The 21,451-nt window shown below is 37.2% G+C and overlaps 1 protein-coding gene and 1 long non-coding RNA gene across 3 annotated transcripts in view; one reads left to right on the forward strand and one right to left on the reverse strand.

Moving 5' to 3' along the window:
* LOC145688531 (transferrin-like) overlaps positions 1 to 7,358 on the reverse strand; it is a 92,891-nt gene extending 85,533 nt beyond the window's left edge. The window contains exon 1 of one of the 2 annotated variants that reach the window (XM_081762904.1): positions 7,169 to 7,358. In XM_081762904.1, the coding sequence (XP_081619030.1) occupies positions 7,169 to 7,244 (76 nt within the window). In that variant the 5' untranslated portion in view covers positions 7,245 to 7,358. The remainder of the gene's footprint in view (positions 1 to 7,168) is intronic. The other variant, XM_081762909.1, reaches the window with a different exon arrangement.
* Positions 1 to 21,451, forward strand: part of LOC145688562 (uncharacterized) — a 94,930-nt gene that overhangs the window by 39,087 nt on the left and 34,392 nt on the right. The window lies entirely within an intron of this gene.

The raw sequence follows: 21,451 nt of genomic DNA on the forward strand, positions 1-21,451 counted from the left end.
ATCTTTCAGCTCTTAATATCCAAGAGCCGTACCTCGAATCTCCATCCGGAAAGAAAATATTTTTATATTTTCATGAACTTTCGACACTAGCAAACTATATTAGGAATGGTACCGCCCTGGCACCCTTGAACATTTCCCACAAAACTCACAATTTCCCATCATTTGTATTTTACCAAAACATTATTGACTTCTGGGAAATTATCTGTAACTTCTACAGTAATTAACGTAGAATAACGATTCAGACCTGGTTATGCTTCTAATGAAACTGTCTTTCCAACTATGTTAATCACTTGGGCTGCGACGAACAGGAAAGGGAAATAAAATGGGAAATTCTGGAAAATTCTCTCCCAAAGCATCTTTCTGCTCTTAATATTCAAGAGCAGTACCTCGAATCTCCATCTGGAAAGAAAATAGTTTTATATTTTCATGAACTTTCGACACTAGTAAACAATATTAGGACGGGTACCGCCCTGAAATCCTTGAACATTTCCCACAAAACTCTCTAACGATTTCCCCTCCCCCTTTTTATTAAAAAATCGTTGACTTCGGGAAAATTATCTGTAACTTCTACAGTATTTAACGTAGATTAAAAATTCAAACCTTGTTCTGCTTCTAATGAAACTGTCTTTCCAACTATGTTAATCACTTGGGGCTACGACGAACAGGAAAGGGAAATAAAATGGGTAATTCTGGAAAATTCTCTCCCAAAGCATCTTTCAGCTCTTAATATCCAAAAGCCGTACCTCGAATCTCCATCTGGAAAGAAAATAGTTTTATATTTTCATGAACTTTCGACACTAGTAAACAATATTAGGACGGGTACCGCCCTGAAATCCTTGAACATTTCCCACAAAACTCACAATTTTCCATCATTTGTATTTTACCAAAAAATTATTGACTTCTGGGAAATTATCTGTAACTTCTACAGTAATTAACGTAGAAGAACGATTCAGACCTTGTTATGCTTCTAATGAAACTGTCTTTCCAACTATGTTAATCACTTGGGCTGCGACGAACAGGAAAGGGAAATAAAATGGGAAATTCTGGAAAATTCCCTCCCAAAGCATCTTTCAGCTCTTAATATCCAAGAGCCGTACCTCGAATCTCCATCCGGAAAGAAAATATTTTTATATTTTCATGAACTTTCGACACTAGCAAACTATATTAGGAATGGTACCGCCCTGGCACCCTTGAACATTTCCCACAAAACTCACAATTTCCCATCATTTGTATTTTACCAAAACATTATTGACTTCTGGGAAATTATCTGTAACTTCTACAGTAATTAACGTAGAATAACGGTTCAGACCTTGTTATGCTTCTATTGGAACAGTATTTCCAACAATGTTAATTACTTGGGGCTGCAATGAACAGGAAACTAAAATAAATTGGGAAATTTCGGAAAATTCCCTTCCAAAGCATCTTTCAGCTCTTAAAGTACAAAAGGGATGGGATGTATTTCGAAAGAAATATGTTTATATTTTCATGAACTTTCTACATTTGAAAATAACCGTACACACGTGAACTGTAACCGTGCGATACACACTTCAATAATTAAAATTTAAAAGGAATTTACATTTATAGAATTTATAAGTAGCACAATATATGGTACAATTATCTTCCTCATATAATTTGTGCAGTAGGATATATATAGTACTTGTATTGTTGTTTTTAAGTTCAGTTTACGATTTCTGGCTAAAAGTTCATGGATTTTAATGTTTAAATTTCTTTTTATTTTTCATCGTTATTAATTCTAACGTTCCTCCATGTATTAATTCAACCTTTTTATATATCTACAGGTAGCAGCCATCACATAGACATAACAGTTTTTAGTAAACATGTGGGTGAGTTTACAACTGACTAGTGCCAAGTGAATAAACTGTTACTGTTTTATGTGTGTTAACACGTTTCAAAGTGGTGTTTCATAGTGCATTTTTTAAAATCATGGCGGATGAAAAGTAGTGCATTTTCACATGTCAGAAAACACAAGAGCGGCTTATAACTGGAGGACCAGCTCGAGTTCGATCAATTATGTTGGCAAGTAGTCTTAGACGGGATGGACGGATTATTTCTCTTGAGGAAAATGTGCCAGTATACTTTCATAAGAACTGCGTATCAACATATACTTCGCAGTGGCATATCAAGAGAGCCAAAGAGCAGTCAATTTCAACCTCCTCTGAACCACAGGTGAAACGGATTAGAAGATCAGACGCAAAACCTTTCAATTTTCGTACTGACTGTCTATTCTGTGGAGAGATCTGTTCCGATCCTGATCCAAAAAATCGAAGTTGATGGCGCAGATATCACCTTCTTAGAACGGTCGATCGTCCAGGGCAACCGACTATACAAGAAGCTATCCTCAAAATATGTGATGTTAGAAATGACGAATTATCCGAAGCTGTTCGAGTGCTTGTAAATGGAGCTGTTGGAGATCTACATGCGGCAGATGGTCGTTACCACAAAGACTGTTACAATCAATTCTTGCACAGCAAGTCAGTTAAAATTTGTTCACTGAAACGCAGCATAAATAAAGAAAGTGACGGAGATGGAATCAATGCAGTCACGACAGCTTTAAAAGAGGTCACCTCTCGTATTTGGAACTCCATCGAAGTTTACCATCTTTATCAACAGAACGGTGGATCTAGAACTGATCGTCTTGCAATTATAAAACATGTTCAGGAAAGAATAGGTAAAGACCTTCTAGTATTGTCCTCTCCTGGTGTATCCAGCATTCTTGCCTTTCAAAATCAAACTGCTCTTGCCATGAATATTACCGAAGATGACGACGATGATGGAGAAACAATAAAAGAACTAAGTACAAAGATAATGAATGAAGTGAAGAAGCCTGATGATAGATTGAAAAGTTACGAAACTACCCTCTCTGAAGACAATATTAAAAATAATGTTAGTAAAACTTTACTATCCCTATTAGAGATGTTTGAAATTACTGAGCTACCTGCAATACTCATTGGAAACTACCTGCAATATCGTAATTGCAGCATTGACAAAGCAGTCAACTACTCTCCAGATTGCTCTTGCTATGCGCCTGAACAGCAAACGTCTCACTGACGAATTCTATAAGTTTGGAATCACTTGTAGTTACAGTGAGACCCTAAGATTTAAAGCGTCAGCTGCAGCAGAAGCCAGCAAAGCACCAACTTTGCAGGGACTTAATCCCTCAACAGACGGATTTGTGCAAGCTGTTGGTGACAACTTCGACACGTCTATTTCATCTCAAAATAGCCTACGTCAAACTCACAGTATGGCTCTGCTGATAACTCAAGTGGAGAAGTCAGGGAGTTGCAACAGTAACAAAATTTGTCGCATTACAAAGGAAGGAATGAAGGAACGTGTGACTCGTGGAGTGTTTGTACACCGGTACACAGGGCTAAAAAGCCCCAATGCCCCAACATTTCTCAGTAAAAGAAGTGCCAACTCTAGCATTACTTGCATCTCAATTTACTCAGTGTACAGAGCACAGAGAATAGATTTCGAGTTTTTAAAGTCGATCATTAGGAGTCCTGAAGTCACTCCTGAATATGGTGGCTATAATATAAGAAAATCAACAGCCATTAAACAAGTGTTAAAAGGAGTTACCTTGAAAAATTTGGGGTCTCAGGAAGAGAGAACCACTGATATAGAACAAGAAGCAACTGACTTTGTAGCTGCATCCTATGGTGTAGCAAGTGTGAAGTCTATGACAGAAGTTCGTATTAACGTTTGGAAGAAAAAAACTGCATCTGCTCACACAAGAGCCCCACTATGCTCTCTTCCACCGACGTCGGAAGCTTTTAAACTAAATGTAAAGCGCGCACACTACAAATGCTAATTTGGCTGAGTGCAGACAGGGCAGACTCACCAAATGTTGATCCAACTTGTTATGGATGGACACGTGACGAAACAACCAAATCGTTAAGTCCAGTTATGCTTTCTCCAAATGTTGAGCCAGCTCCTGCCGATGTACTTCACCTCATCAAATGTTCCTGTTTGTCAGAAAAACCTTGTTCAACAAGAAGATGTAGTGGTGTAGGTAAACTACCTTGTACAATGTTCTGTAAATACTTTGATGGTAGATGCTACAACAAACTAAACACGTACTCACATAACGATGCTGACGAGAGTGAAGAAAGTGGTGAGGAATAATATTACAAATAAACATGACATACTTAAGTCATTATGTAAGTTTATCTTGAATAACCATCTTTTACAGATAAGTGTGGCTTTTAGAATACCACTAGGACATTCATTTCCTAAGTGTGCGAAACCTCTCGAATTACAGATGCTACATTTTAATCAAAATCATAAAAATCGAAGAAAGTTATAAGAATATTTTTTTAACGTACGATTTATTAATACACTTTACTGATAATAGAAAATTTTGGAACAGTCTAAATACATTACATTCCTGCTTAATAAAAATGTCTCGAAATTGCAAATGCTGCCCTTCGAACAGAAGCAGAAAGGGATGAAACATTATTCTTTGTTAATTTGTATATTTTAGAAGTTCAAGGTACATTTCACGCAATGAACTATTTTTAATATAGATGATGGGAAATCATGAGTTTAATGGGAAATAGCCAAGGTGGCAACCTTTCTAATATTGTTTACTAGTGTAGAAAGTTCATGAAAATATAAAAATATTTCTATCGGAAGGAGATACACCCCATCCCATTTGTACTTTAAGAGCTGAAAGATTATTTGGGAGGGAATTTTCCAGAATTTCCCATTTTATTTCCCTTTCCTGTTCGTCGCAGCCCAAGCAGGGGCGGATCCAGGGGGAGGCGATCGGGGCGATCGCCCCCCCCCAGAAGAGGAAACTTTTTTATTTTATATATAAATAAAATATATAGTTTATTTTTTGACGCTCTTAAAAGTAGCTCTAAGTAGCAGTATTACAACCCACCGCCCCCCCCAGAAGTCCGTCCTGGATCCGCCCCTGAGCCCAAGTGATTAACATTGTTGGAAAGAATGTTCCAATAGAAGCATAACAAGGTCTGAACCGTTATTCTACGTTTATTACTGTAGAAGTTACAGATAATTTTCCAGAAGTCAATAATTTTTTGATAAAATACAAATGATGGGAAATTGTGAGTTTTGTGGGAAATGTTCAAGGGTGCCAGGGCGGTACCGTTCCTAGTATTGTTTGCTAGTGTCGAAAGTTCATGAAAATATAAAAATATTTTCTTTCCGGATGGAGATTCGAGGTACGGCTCTTGAATATTAAGAGCAGAAAGATGCTTTGGGAGGGAATTTTCCAGAATTTCCCATTTTATTTCCCTTTCCTTTTTGTCGCAGCCCAAATGATTAACATAGTTGGAAAGACTGTTCCAATAGAAGCATAACAAGGTCTGAATCGTTCTTCTACGTTAATTACTGTAGAAGTTACAGATAATTTCCCAGAAGTCAGTAATTTTTTGGTAAAATACAAATAATGGGAAATTGTGAGTTTTGTGGGAAATTTTCAAGGGTGCCAGGGCGGTACCCTTCCTAATATTGTTTACTAGTGTCGAAAGTTCATGAAAATATAAAAATATTTTCTTTCCGGATGGAGATTCGAGGTACTGCTCTTGAATATTAAGAGCTGAAAGATGCTTTGGGAGAGAATTTTCCAGAATTACCCATTTTATTTCCCTTTCCTTTTCGTCGCAGCCCAAGTGATGAGCATAGTTGGAAAGACTGTTCCGATAGAAGCATTACAAGGTCTGAACCGTTATTCTACGTTAATTACTGTAGAAGTTACAGATAATTTCCCCGAAGTTAATGATTATTTAATAAAAAGGGGGAGGGGAAATCGTTAGTGAGTTTTGTGGGAAATGCTCAAGGGTGCCAGAGTTGCACCCGGCAGTTTTGGATTCAGCACATCAAAATCTATAAGAAAACATCAAAAAACCTTGGTCACCCCAAAATGCAAGGTTCTCTTGCTCTGCCACCAGACTAGTAACTTATCTGCTTCACTCAGGATCTATCATAGGACATCGTACATCAAAAGCACACGCGCTATTTGCAAAACGCATTATAGAAGATAAAGACAGATATCAGAAGGATATACAACGATTATTTGACATAGAAGTACGAAATGCTTTGTTGAGTTGATTCTGAGTTTAACATCCCTTTCAGCAGCGAGGCTATATGAGACGGGACCTACTGATTAACGTGGAATCCGAACCACATGAGCTTCCGCTGAGAATTAAACCAGGGTCTTCCATACCAAAAGCGCGTACGCTAACCACTTAGCCACGAAGGAGCTCATTCGAAATGCTTTGTGTCGGTTCGTGAGCAAGAAGTTCGGGCGCTACACAAATGGATATTTCATACTTTTTGTAGCCTTAAGTCGGAAACAAAACGTTTTCCCAACTATATCAATTGTACTTCTTTTTCTTTTTCCTAATTTAGATAGCTTTTTCAGAATGGCTATACGAGCAGAAAGCGACATTTGAGTTAAGAAAAGAAATTATAGGATATGTATATATGTCTCTGTAAGTAATGTCATTTGGAGAATGATTTTTAACTATTTTTCATCCACGGGATTGCTTTTAAAAATTAAAATTTAAAGAATATGTACATTTTATTATTGTTTTCTGCAGAGCTCACGCCATTTTTGATAGTGAAATTCCATAGTGTATATTCTACTATAATTTGGTTGGTCTATGGAATTTTTATATTAAGTTCGCCGGGAAGATGAAATTCTTAAATTTGCAAGCAGATTCGTCAAAACTCCAAACAAGTATCTTGTAAATACGAAATTTTACATAGGAAGTTTATACATGAAATATAATTTTACATATTTCATCTAACATTATAACTTTTATAATTTTACTAGTAGGATAACACAAGATGCGTTACTTGAAAGTTTGCAGTTATTTAAGACAAAAAATTAAAGTTAATTCATAGAAATTTTGATCAACAGCCAGCTCAGTGATGCGTGGAAAAAGTATATATTAAATTGCAAAGCCCATGAAGATAAAACTTTCATTTAATTTTTTTTCACTCCTATTAGCAATCAAATTTGAAATGTATCAAATTGATCAAAGTTCAGGCCTTATTTCTGGCAAAATTTTGGAACGCAACTTAGTTTTAAGTACGATTATGCTAAAGCCATAACTTAATTATTTTTTCTCTTAGTTTGCAAACTTTGTTTTATTTTTTTAATATTTTTAATAGTACTTACACACTCCATTATCACCAGTTGCAATTTGTGACGTCAAACAGAGAAGAATAAAAAACAAAACTTGTTTTATGTTCATGATGAAACATTCGTCCACAAAATTGCACTTTCTAACTATTTAAGAAAACGAGTTAACTACTTTTCCGCGCTCTTCAGTACGATACACTGCCGCAGTAGTCACCCTATCAGCTATCCAGCTACTAGTTTACCCCACTGGAGGGCGCCACTGTTCTGAACAAAAGTCGATCGATAAGTTACTGGAACATTTTTCCTTTATTTTTTTGGTCATCTAGTTCTTAAATTTCTTACTAACTTTTGATTTATATTTAAAAAAAAAAGAAAAAAAGAAATATACAATTGTTTTTATTGTTTGGGATGACATAAGATACTTTTATTTCTGAAAACTAATTCATTCGGCGAGTTATTGTCTCCCGCCATGTGTATTCATCATCAGTAAGTCTTCTCGTGTTTCAATGAAACGTAGGCAACTGCAGTTTATCTCTTTATGAGCACAAGTTGCATCATCATGAAACTTCCTTTTCTCTGCCGGAGTAATCATCATTTTTGTGTGTGCACTTCAACAACTACACGTTTTCCAGCAAAGCCGCTTAAAGATTTGTCTACTTTAGTAAGAAAAGCGAATAAAAGAAAGTCCATTGAAATACGAGAGTGCAGAAAATTAGCCAGCTGGGTTGGGGACAAAAGGTTATATTATTTATTTATTTGCTTATTTGTTTATTAATATGAGATGATAATACGTTGTATACAAGTTACTGACAAGGAATGGACATGAACGTGTCATCCGGACATCCGAATAAAACCTAGTCCATTTGATAAACGTAACAAAGATATGTTCATGCACAAAAAATTAGGTGTCATGGAGAACGGAGTAAGTCCCTGGAACCCATTAAGTTTAAACAAAATAATAGACTCACAGTGAAATACTGTAGCTATTGCATCAACATTCATTGAAAAGCTATGGTTTATAGTTCATTCCCTTCAGCATGAAACAATCTTTCCAGAGGTGTTATGTATTGGGACCCATAACATACTTGAACAGGGGAAATTCAAGAGAATGTCGGGAAAATTTCCATTCAAAAATCCCTCCCATCAACTTTGGCCCCTTCTGGGTGAAAGCACACAATCCAAATGTATCTCGAAAAATACTATAGGGGATAAGATATGAGTGTACCAAGTTTTGTTTTGATAGACAGAATAGGTATGAGGAGAAAGATTGTATTCCAAAACACTCTGTACTTACAAAACCGAACCTATGACCTGACCTATAAGGAGAACATAATATAAAAAGTATAAACGCAATATTATTTATCCTGATATCAAAAATTGTACCACATTCTCTGTAAAATGAAAAACAAGCATTTCAATAGTTATCACGTCTATTGTTCCGTGATCTGCGGAGAGGAAAATTGAAAATAAGTCGCAAAAATGTCTTCCAAAATAGCTCTATAGTGAAGTTGTTCGTCCTCTGAAGCGACACCGGAGTCGGTAGGAGTCAGTGTGTGAATTAAAGGGCATTGTAAGGAGGGTTAAAGTGCACATCCGAGAAATTTAATATGGGGAAGTTCAAACCTTATGGAAGATGACAAATTCTTCAGAGGCGGATTTCCTCCTTATCCTCCCTGGTAAGTCGTACACTGATAGGAGTACACAATAAAAATATACCTTGAAAAATACTATGAGGTATACGGATATAGTATGACAACAAGGGAAAAGATATAGTATGACAGTACGAACAGAATAGAGAACAAAAGGGCATGGGTGGGAGTGTTGGTGGATAACATGGGTTTATTCCAATACAACTTTAGCACAGTTGTTATTTAAAACGCTTGTTTCATTCTACAGAGAATATGGTACAAATCTTGATATTAGGATAAATAGTACTGCGTTTGTATTTTTTTATATATATTATGTTCTCTTTATTGGTCAGGTCATAGGTTCGGTTTCATATGTAAAGAACGTATTGGTATAGAACTTTTCCGCTCATACCTATTCCGTCTATCAAAAAGAAACTTGGTACACCCATTTCCTAACTCTATAGTACTTTTCAAGATAATTTGGATTATATGCTTTTAACCGAAGCACTCCAGAGGGAGGCCGAAGTTGATGGAAGAGATTCTGGATAATGGAATGGAATATTCCCGACATTATCCTGAGTTTCCCTGTTTAGGTACGTTATGGACCTCAATACATAGCACCTGTGGATTTTTTTTTTTTTTTTTGCATGAACATATCTTTGTTATGTTTATTGAATGGACTAGATTTGATTCGGATGTCCGAATGACACGTTCATGTCCCTTCCTTGTGAGAAGAGAAACTGATTGTGGCTGAATCTTTATATACTGTACAGAGTGAATTCTAAGGGGATAAACTTGGAGGAGTGATAGGTCTAGTACTGTACATCCAAAAAGAAGCAAAAAAGTCGTAGTGCAAGTGGGAGAAATTCTGTCCCGTTGAGGAGTGACAGCATGTCGAAAGCGTGGGAACATGAACTTCAGAGGCCAATAGTTCAGAAACAATACACCGTAGAAAGTGCGGTTAGAAACGTCACTTGCGTAGTCATACCTACTCTATTGAAAAATGGGGGGCGCGGTGGCTCAGTGGTAGAGCGTTCACCTCCGGTGCTTGGGGTTCCTGGTTCGATCCCAGCTCGCGCCGTGTGGACTTTGTGGTGGACAAACACCGTGCTCGTGGGTATTCTCGGTGTTCTCCCGTTTCCTCCCACTTTCTTCATTCCACCATTTCACTCATTTCTCATTATCACCGTATCGTTTAGCCTAACCGGCATAACCGTGGGAAGTTAAACTTAAAAGATTTCATTTCATTTTCTATTGAAAAATGCATATTTGAAAATGCTGCAATACGTGTGCAAGGGATTCCCGAAACGAACGGAGAGATTGCCGGACAGCAGGGAAGGGAAGAAGTGCCCTACGTTGGTTAAACGAAAGAGGGTACATAGAGAACACGGTATTCGTTAGATATATCTAAAGAAGTTGCAAAATGGCTGACCTTTGGAGACTGACTTTGCGGGGTTGCATAAGTACACAAGTGAAGAACCGAATTAGATGTCACTGGTTGTCATTTCGGTGTAGTCCTGGTAAAACTGAGGAAAATCCTGACAATTGTGAGAATGACCGAACCGGAATTGCGCAATGTAAGTATTGTTTAGCATGTACATCCCGTGATAAGCTTGTTGGCCGAACGTCTAGAGCAGCGTTTCCCAAAGGGTGTGCCGCGGCACACTGGTGTGCCGTGAATGGGCCGCTGGTGTACCGCGAGGAATCGAAACAAAATTATTAATTTTATAGGAATCAAATTGTAAAACGTAGGGAAAAATATATATTTGTATTTCACATTACTATGAAAATCTACTATGAATCTACAATCTTAAGTTTCATATCGTGTTACTGTTCTGTACATTTCTAATGTTGAAAAAAGTATTTGTTGTCATTGTTATGACCATTATTGCTTCTTTATTGTTGCAGACTATTTCATAACTTGAACATTTAAAATATCATTCAATCCATTCGAAAAATTACCTAATTTGTGTTTTAAAAGTAAATGAGATTTGTTTGTTCGTTCGTTATTTAGTGATCTTCCTTCTTAGTAAAAGGTTTGGATACAGTTTTTTTTTTTTTAAAAAAAGCGTATTTTTAAAAACTTGAGTCCAATATTTCATTGCAATTATTTTCTATTTTTAAATTAGAGTGAAAAATAAGCATAATGATATACTGTATCACGGGCAAAAACCAATGTTCGAGCTTTATTCTCTGTGAGAAGGAGATCAATAATTGCAGAAAAATACCACTGTGTTTTATATTTACAAATAATATCTGTAAGTGTGCCGCGAGAATTCAAGTAACAACCCTAGTGTGCCGCAAGTTGAAAAAGGTTGGGAAACGCTGGTCTAGAGAAATAACGCCCCTCAGCTAGTAAAACGGCCGGGGAAAAGATGGTGTCAGGTAGCGGCTTAGGCCTTTGATAGGTACCATTACCGCATTCACCTTGCGACACAGTGGATATATTGAGGGAAAATCTGCGACGGAAACCACGAAAGGTAATACGTAGGAATAACTGTAAGGCGGGAAGCAAGCAGGTGGCATGGTAGAAATAAGGTGGCAAGGAGGTGGTATGTCTTACTTCTACCATGGGAAGTGAGACAATAATAATAATAATAATAATAATAATAATAATAATAATAATAATAATAATAATAATAATAATAATAATAATAATAATGACTAGCTACAATAGCTACAATCGTACACAGTAAATGTGTTCGCAAAAGTCTAGCCAAATACACGAAAACACAAGAGTACAGTGTTTTAAAAAGGAAGCCAACAAATTCATAGCACACAGGAAATGAAACAAACGAAATCTTCAACGAAACCCATGTCATAGGAGTCACGCAAGGAACCTAGCTGCGAACTGAACGAGAAGTGAACACTGCATGGCTCTGGGCGTCCGTGACTCTGTAGTAAACGTTGCCTTAGGATTAAGAAGGTCCGGGGTGCAAACTCTGATGGCCGCCTATTGTGACAGTTGGTTTCACGTTTTGTTCTCAGTCGCACCAGGCGAATGCTGGAATGGTACCTTATAATACGGCCGTGGTCGCTTCTGTTCTCACATTCTTGTCCATCCCATCCTGGCCAGGGGCCGCGGTGGCTAAGTGGTAGAGCGTTCATCTCTGATGCTTGGGGTCCCGGGTTCAATCCCAGCCCTCGCCAAGTGAACTTCGTGGTGGACAAACACCGTGTGCGTGGGTTTCCTCAGGGTTCTCCCGTTTCCTCCCACTTTCTTCATTCCACCATTTCATTCATTACTCATCATCACCGTCTCCTTTAGCCTAACCGGCATAATCGTGGGACGTAAAACTCAAAGATTTCATTTCATTTTCATTTCCCATCCTGGCCATACGTCATAGCATCCAATGGATGGACGTTAAACACCAACTGAAAACAGAAGTTGTTCTGCCACAGCGAAGCGCTGCATGCACGAACTAGCTAAGGGTCGTCACAACCTAGCATTTCCGTTACTACACATCCAATGCTGTTACGCGATAGTGCTGTACAGCGAACCACAAAAGTATCCCCCCTCTAAGTGCTCTAATTCCATTACTTGGGGTCCAGGTCATTTGAAGTTGTGAGAACGCCTAGACAGATGCAACCCAACCTACACGTAAATTTTCTCGGCACTGATAGCAGTTGGTAGCCCTGATCCAGGTATTTATGAAAATAAAATTGAAGACTTTGAGGCAAAAACCCGGCAAGTCCAAAAAGTGAAAGGGTAAAGTGGGTAGCTTCCCAAGGGTTTCTCGTCATCCGATTTTCTTCAAACTTGGCATATAAGATACTACACTGAAAATAAATCGACACGTATTTTTTGTTTCTTTCGGAGAGTAGGTTAAGGGGGGGGCAAAGGGCCCCATTTCAAAAGGGGTCCCTTGATTAAAAGGGTTACATTAAAAGAAACGAAACTCTGTCGATGCAAAGATGACTTCAAAGTAGGAAATACGGGTTTCGTCGTTTTTGCGAGGCAAGGGTTGCAGAGGCAATGGCCCCCTTCGAAATGACAAAGGACTCATTACAAAACTAACTAACTAACTAACTCCATGGCCTATGGAACCCGGAGGTTCAATACCGCGTTCACAAAAGCTCTCCACTGACTTCTATCCTTAGCTAACTGCATCTAGTTTCTACTTTGTATTCCAATCTCTGCGAGATCCATCTTAATATTGTCCTCCCATCTGCGCCTAGGTCTTCCTAATGGTCGTTTTCCGATTGGTCTTCCTGTCTAGACTTTGAAAGCGTTTCTACTTTCTTCCATTCTAGCTACATGACCCGCCCACCTAAGCCTCCTAGACTTCACGACCCTAACAATGTTGGGTAAACCGTATAAATTATGTAGTTCCTCGTTATGAAGTTTCCGCCATTACCCATTCCCGTTCCTCTTGGGTCCGAATATTCGTCTCAGAATCTTGTTCTCAAATACTTTCAGTCTACGTTCTTCCCTCAGAGTAAGTGACCATGTTTCGCAGCCATACAAAACAACAGGCATGATTACCGTTTTGTATATTTTAAGCTTCAAATTTCTCGACAGAATTCGCGACGGTAAGAGATTTTGAACGGAATAATAACACGAATTCCCTGGTTTTAGTCGACATTTAATTTCTTCGTGAATATGATTTTCGTCTGTTCGTATTGATCCTAGATACTTGAAAGTATCCACTTTATGAAAAGTATTATTTGATATTTTAACGGATGCAATAATATTTTTTTCTTTGCTAAATTGAAAGCCAGAAAAGTGTTTTTAACAAAGAAAACGAGAAATTAAGGCAATTACCATAATCATATCACTAGAAAATACTACGTAAATATGGTTTTAATGAAGCATAACATATCTTAGGGTTCCCATTCGTTGGCTAAGTGGATCCAGTTGGCTAAGGATAGAAGTCAGTGGAGCTTTTGTGAACGCAGCATTGAACCTCCGGGTTCCAAAGGCCATAGTTTGTTTGTATTAGGACAATTACTAAATGTTTAAAAATATCGCTCCATCTGAATTTAATACGAGAGTATGGAATGATTGTTACACTGTTATAATACAACGAGCATATATACGCTGCTATGAGTTCTGAAAAAAAAATGTGTTACTTATAATCCCATTAACTTTTCGATTACAATTACCCTTTCGAGTTATATACGCATATACTGCGTGAAAACTAATTGCATTCAAACAAATTTTGTAATACATTAAATTTAACTCAGACCTGTAACCGAAGATGCCGTACCCATCCCATTTTAATTTAACAATTAAATTAATGTAATAAACTAAAATAAATTTACAGTTTCAAAAGTTTGGCGACTTGCAGATGCTTCGTTAATAATAACTGGTATTGACAATTCGTTCACCTCAACTTTTGTATGATTATCACTTTCGAAATTTTGTCCAGAAGTCGAAAGACACTTTCTTAGAACCTTTGTTTACCTGTCATCTTCTTTCAAGTTTCGTAACTTTCTTTTGCGATAGAATGGTCCACTTGACTTCTCTTTTTAACGTTGGCCATTATTATTACATGAAAAACAAAGTATTATTGAAATGTGAAAACACACCATTATAAATATAAACAAAAAAACATACAAAACGACTCAGGGTGAAAACGATTATGTTGGTGAGTGATAAATGGATCAATAGACATTAACAAGTGAACATTAATCAGTATGCAGCGATTGTGAGCTACTGGTATTAGGAACTTAAGTTAAAATTTTCCTCAGAAATGGTCAAAAATTCAATTCGTATCGCCCGTCTTTTCTTAGTATTCGCCCCTCCCTGGAGCAAAGGACAACAAAAGCCTAGTCACTTGAACTTTGATAATGTGCATTTCATTTACGCTGACCTTTCTCAACCCTTAACTGTGGTCATTGAACCGAAACACTATACGGGGACACTATTGGGAAACTGCAATACATTTCTTTCTACTGTAATAATGCCAACCAATCCATAAGCAACAAATGCAGTTGACTTGTTTAGGTTTGTTAATCCATTCCAATTTCAAAGACATATTTGGCAATGAAATTCTCTAACAAGGTCGCGGAAGATTTGTAGGGAGACGAATGAAGAGTCTATTATATTTTTATTTTATGCATATGGTGAAATTGTGGAAAGAATATCGCCGTCTTTAGTCGTACTTTTGTAGTGCTTAATATTACATTATTGAAAAGCTAAATTACTTTACATTTTATCTCATATCTGTAAAATCTCCCTTTTCCCAACTTTGAAAAATCTTTCCTAAACCTCCCTGCGCCGCGGAAAGTTTTCCTCAAACTAGCATCACTTGTGAGTGTGGCGTTGGCACCAATCGATGTACAGCGAACCACAAATGTATCTCCCCCCTTAGTGCTTTAATTCTATTACTCGGGGTCCAGGTAATTTGCAGTTGTGAGAACGCCTGGAAGCAGTTGGTAGCACTGAGCCAGGTCTTTATGCAAGTAAAATTGTAAATAGATGACGCACGAAACATTTCTCCATTCTGAGATGAATCTCTCTGGTTCAAAGCGTGTTGTACGATGAACACCATATACCTAGGTATTAATCTCATTATTGCTATGCATGTAATGTATTATTTTATTATATACTGTATATTCAAAGAAATAGAAACACTGATCACGCATGATTCAGAAAATGCTTGAAAGTAGACGAAAATATCAAATCCTAGAACAACTGCTGGAAATAAGTTTGTAAATCACTGTCATCATTGACAGACCTCCTCCAATTCTCCTTATTCCAACATCTTTTTCTTTCTAGGGAAGAGATCTTGTTTGTCACACTGAGTACGCATTCAAATTAAAATTGAGACATTTGAAAAAGTATCAACCTGGTCTGGATTTGAACCCGGGTCTACCGAATAGGAGTTCAATGCGCTAACCACTTTTTTACTTTTATTTTTTTACATTTTACATTATTGTCGAATTTCGATGATAAAGTTGCATAATAATTGAAAGTTATAATTACATTTTCAGTAAAGAATATGCAATATATAAAAAAATGACAATTATGAAGATTGACCATAGAAGAGATAATTCAGACAATTAGCAAATAATATTTTCTTCCTTGGCGGGGAAAACCATATCGTAAACACAGGAAGTTCTTGTACGTGTGATGTGCTTCAGGAGAACAAGGAAACAGAATAAATTCAAATGTGTTTGCACTCAGCCAAATGACAGAATGATGTTTCTGTTTTGGAAAGTACTTAAAATCAGGCAACAGGAACATTTGGACAGTAATACAATCAAAGCTGATCTTACACAGATATTGAACCATTTCACAATAGATTTTCCAAACCGGTGTTGATCTGTTGCAGAGCATGAGACGATGTTCCAATGTACTTTACCACAGAGATCACATCGTTTGTCGTCAGTAATCTGGAGATGATGTCGTTTTGCCTTTTTGTCTATGATGTTATTAACAACCCTGTACCATAACGAACGAGCTGAAGCAGGGGTGGACTGGCCATAATCAAGTACCGGCCCGATGGCCGCTGCGCCCTCCTCACATCAGTGCCTTTGCGCCCTCCTCGGGAGGGGCTAAGACCCGTCTTAGCCTCGGGAAGAAGCACAGTTTCCTCTCTGATTTTTTTTTTAATCAAGGCTACAAAATTATTTTATAAATTCGCTAGCCTTTTGCCAGCTAGGGATCCACCCCAGACCCCGGTATTTGTTCGGCCTGTGGCCTCGCTCTTTCTGTTTTCGGCGTGAGAATGCTATTAATGATATTAGATTTACCCCTAAATATATAGATTTGAATCTAATATAGGTCATTTTGGACGATTTTTACATATTACCCTTACCAACTCTACGCTTCGCCCCAAATCCCAGCATTTGCTCGGTCTGCGGCCTCGCTCTTTCTGTTTTTGGCTTTGGGAATTTCATTATAATGATCTTAAGGACCCTGAAATTTATAGATTTCACTCTAATATCGGTCATTTTGGATGATTTTTATATATCAACCCTCCCACCCCCACTGTTCCGCCCCCAGATCCCATCTTTACTCGGCCTACGGCCTTGCCTTTTCTGTTTTAGGCTTTGGTAGTACTATTAATGATCTCAGTGACTTCGAAATATATTGATTTGACTCTAATCACGGTCATCTTTACATGTCTCTCCCTCACTCCCGCCGTTAGGGGCGCTAGTGGCGTTATATACCAAGGCTGTTTTATGTCACACTATAACCTATGTTTCCAAAATTTCGTTAAAATTATTTTTCTCGTTCTTACGTTATACCATTAAAACCATTCCTACTGTTATAACCCCCATTTAAATAGCATTGGGTTCAAGTTTCCACCCCCTCCCCCTCTGTAAAGGGGAGAGTTGGGGGTTGCTAACCCCGACAGTGTTGATTACCTGGTACCAAAGAATTTTATGCCAAGTTTGCTCAAAATCGGTTGAACCGTCTAGGAGGAGATGTGGAACATAATCATACTTACATACAAGCATACAGTGGCATTTATAATATAGTAGATAGATTATTGTACGTATATATGCACATTGAAAAAGTATACATATACAAAATTATATGATGCCCAAATGCATAATGTATATAGAATATAATACTTGCAAAACCTGTACTATGACTTTGGACAAGTGTAGACCCGGGTTCGATTCACGGCAGGAGCTCATGTGGTTCGGATTCCACGTTAATCAGTAGGTCCACGTCTCATATAGCCTCGCTGCTGAACGGGACGTTAAACTCAAAATCAACTCAACTCAACTTTGGACAAGTGAGAATGCTGCAAAAACTGTATACTGTTTGTGATTAACATGCACATCAAATGGCTTGAAGGGCGGGCACGAATCAAAGAATGATTTGAAAATGATATGTTGTGACTTATGAAAAAACTTTCTAATATATTAATAGACTTTGATACGACTTGGTAAGTACATTGTTAAGTATAATGTAGTATTGTTATTTTCATGATAAGTGGCTATACAACCGTATCAAATTCGGTGTGCAAAGTTTCATGTTAGTTTCATGTTAGTTAATGATTAAGAGGGGTGAAGTGCTGAACGAGCTCATCAACTTTAGAAAATTGACCCTTGACCGGAGAAATAATGGGATTGTGGAGAAGAAGAAATGAAATTAGGAAATGAAATAATTTCAGTGGAGAAATGTATTGTAATTGTTGGCTTTAAATGGTGTTTCGTGGAATTTGGGAACTAGAATTCAATTCCAAAGTCAGACATGATGCAATGTCTCTCATTCAAAAGTTGTGCTCCTTTGAGACTATCATTGTGGCTATGATGTTTTTATTGATTTTTTAGCATACCACCTTTATCAGACTACTTGCAAACAAAAAAACTTAGACTATGTCCAAGCATGGCGCCTGATATCCTCAACTCAAAATAAGTTGAAAGAAGCTAAATCCTGTTCGGCGTAAGCTCTAAACTGTGATAAACAAAGCCACGTGAAACTAAATCTTGCTGATTTGCTGTTGTTCTATCGACGCTTTTACTCCTCTGCAAAATAGTTCATATGATTTGATTATTACTTTTACTATGAAGCTCCATATAAAACTGCTACATTATTATAAATGATAAAAATATAATACGGATTATCTAATAATGCTGCAATCGAGTGTGGCTAATGAAACAATAGAAATAAACACTAAGTATGCGCAGTAATTATGGCGCCAATTCAACTATGGACGCGTGTTCTGGTTTCAAGACTGAAAGACGGCTGTCTGAATCCCGGTTCCGCGTTGTTGTGGTGAAACATCAACAAGATAAACTTTTACTTACTAAGCAACAATTGTTTACCAGCGAAATTCAAATAATTTTTTAATCTTTCCAGTTTTTTCTTTCTTTTCTGCTGCTGGAAGTGCCTGGACAACACCAGACAGTAGTGTAAAAATGCACGTGTATAATTTGCTCCTCCCCGTGGAGAGTGGGAGCGATACATTATTAGCCAATCGTATTTGTGACAAGCGGAAGGATACAAATGTTTTGTTTATTGGAGTTTAGAGCTTGTCTACAAAGCAGCAGAACACTTTGCAACAGAAATGTCAAATAGTATTGAAGGACTCATTACAGATGTTCTTAGTCTAGAACAAGTTATTATAGAAACAGAATTGTCTGAGGTAAGATGTAGAAAAAGAAAGAAACTGGCAGGGGAATCAGCTTCTGATGAAGTAATTGAAGACAGTAAATACAGATTTGAAGTAACCGTTTTCAACTGTGTTCTAGACCAAATTTCTAACAGCTTGCAGGAACGATTTGCTAAAAATCAAGGCTTATACTTAGATTTCGAGTGTTTTGATCCTAAGAAGTTCAAGAGTTTAAGTCTGGCTTCGTTGTCACTGAAAAGAATCACTGAATTAATTTCTGATTGTGAAGAGGGAAAACTTAAAGAAGAGCTTCTTTCGTTTTCGGAAGAGTTTTCAAAATCCTCTTATGAGAACCAAGAAAAGAATCAAGAAGCTGTTGAGGTTCGTACGATTGAAGATTTGATTGAAGAGGACAAGTTTTTTGAAGATTTCATGGAGGATGAGGAGGAATATTTGGGGCCGACTGACGATATTATGGATTTAAGGTCTATAGCTAAAATGTGATGGAGTGAAGTGCAATTCTTGCTTTAAGTGCGCCTTCAATGTAATTCTGCAGTACAATATGTACTCAAGACTCTACACAGAATTATTCAAAGTTTATACATGTAAGTATCTCCTTACATTACCGGCAACACTAGTGTCCTGTGAGCGAGCATTTTCAAAGCTGATACATAGAAACAAGACTCCGTTTAAGACTTACAGATGAACATCTGGAATCATTGTTCTTGATGAACTCAGAAAGAGACATTCTGACAAAAATAGACAACAATCTTATTGACAAAATGTGTGAGAAAAGCAAGGAGATGCGAAGGCTCCTTCAAGCATAAAGCAGTGACTTTACTTCCATTTTCCAGTTTTGTTTTTGAATTTCTTTTTTCGCTAGGTAGGTATATAATTCTAAATTTAGTTTTGTTAATTTGTAGTAAATGTTTCATGTATACTTTTTATCAACGGTTTTAAAAATATATTATAAATAAGTTAATGTTATGATGAACATAGCTTTAAAAGGACAAAAGTATGAAAAATAGCATAAGCTAACTCAAATCTTGTTATAATTAGGCTGTTAAGAAATGTAGCCGAAGAATTCAAACAACTGGTGATTTTTGTAGTCTCAGTTAGTGTGCAGATTTATATAGGTCTAATATATTTAGTACTCAAAGTCTCTTTGTTTGTTTATGAAAATGTTGAATTTGTATAATTCTATCGTGATTAACTGCAATAGCTACTTAATCTTTGTTGTTTTTTGTGTACTAATTTTCCGGGGGAAGCTCCCCCGGCACTGCCTTTTATTAGGAGGGAATATTCCATACAAGCGAAAGCCTTGGATAGACGGTGCCCTCCCAGAGTATGTGACCGCGCCCTTTTTACATAGCCAGTCCACCCCTGAGCTGAAGTTGATATAAAGTTGAAGGAAATGTTCCTCCAGATCTGTTTCCAATTTTCATTTGGTAATGTGAAGTTTATGTGATGACGGTGGCTGTTTTGTTGTTGTAAAAGCAGAGTATAAAGAAATTTCACACGTTAGGGAAGATGGGCACCACTGGCAGACAAATAAAAGTAAGTACATAGAACGTCTGTAAAATACCAAAATTCTGGAGGAATAAGAGGCAAAAACGCTGGTAATATTTTATCATTGGCAGTGACGAGATGAAAGCAATATAGTGCTGAGTTGATCTCCAATGCCTTGAATGTTTTGGAATCCTCTATGTTAAAATAGAGCTTTCATTTTACTTTCAACATGTATCAAGTTCAGTCCCTCATGATAAGGCAAACATGAAGCTGGATAGCGTACTCAAAAAATCATACCGTCCCACAAAAAACAGTTACCTATGCTTGTAAACTTATGAATATAAGGTTTAGGCACTGGCAAAATTTGACAGATGTACCACAACTTGGAAAAGGCATATGTATTCACAAAATATGCACGAGATATCAACGAAAGCTGACGATTTTGGTGTTTATGTAAAACACATCTCACCCTCAGAAAAGCATCTTTAAAATTTTTTGATATGCTGTCATGCAACTTACGGGAAAAATAAATGCCCAATATTTTCATAACCGGCACTACATTCTGAAAATGGTTATATGAATTTGTAGAACCATTTCCTAAGGGCATGAGTTTAGTCTTTACTCGATTAAGAAGTGCACCTGAATATTCTGAATACTTTTGAACACACTCTTCAACTAGTTCTAAATCCTGTGGGTCTCGCAGAAACACATTTACGTCATCAGCAAAACTACACACTTTGATAGGAACAGTACAGATATGAATACCTTGTATACGTTGATTGATGCTGTATAGTAAAGGACATATAGAAATTATAAATAGAGTCATACTTAATGGACAGCCTTGCCTAACACCGCGTTTTATAGCAATGGGAGTTGACAGAAATCCATTGACTTTTAGTTTCGACTGAGCTGCATCATACAAAACTCGAATCCAACGAATAAATAAATCTTCGACTCCCATATGTTGCAACAAAGACCACAAATAATTGTGATTTACATGATCAAATGCCTGGTTGAAATCTAAGGCAAGCAAAGCATGACTAGTATTTTGAGACTGGTAATTTGTAATAACATCACGCAGAGTTTGTAGCACATGGTAAATTTCCTTTTCACCTCCTCGTGCATACTGAAATGGTCCAGCGAGAATACCAATATATGGTAGG

This window comes from Thermobia domestica, chromosome 1 (assembly GCF_964235325.1).
Source record: "Thermobia domestica chromosome 1, izTheDome1.hap1.1, whole genome shotgun sequence".
Classification (NCBI taxonomy): domain Eukaryota; kingdom Metazoa; phylum Arthropoda; class Insecta; order Zygentoma; family Lepismatidae; genus Thermobia; species Thermobia domestica.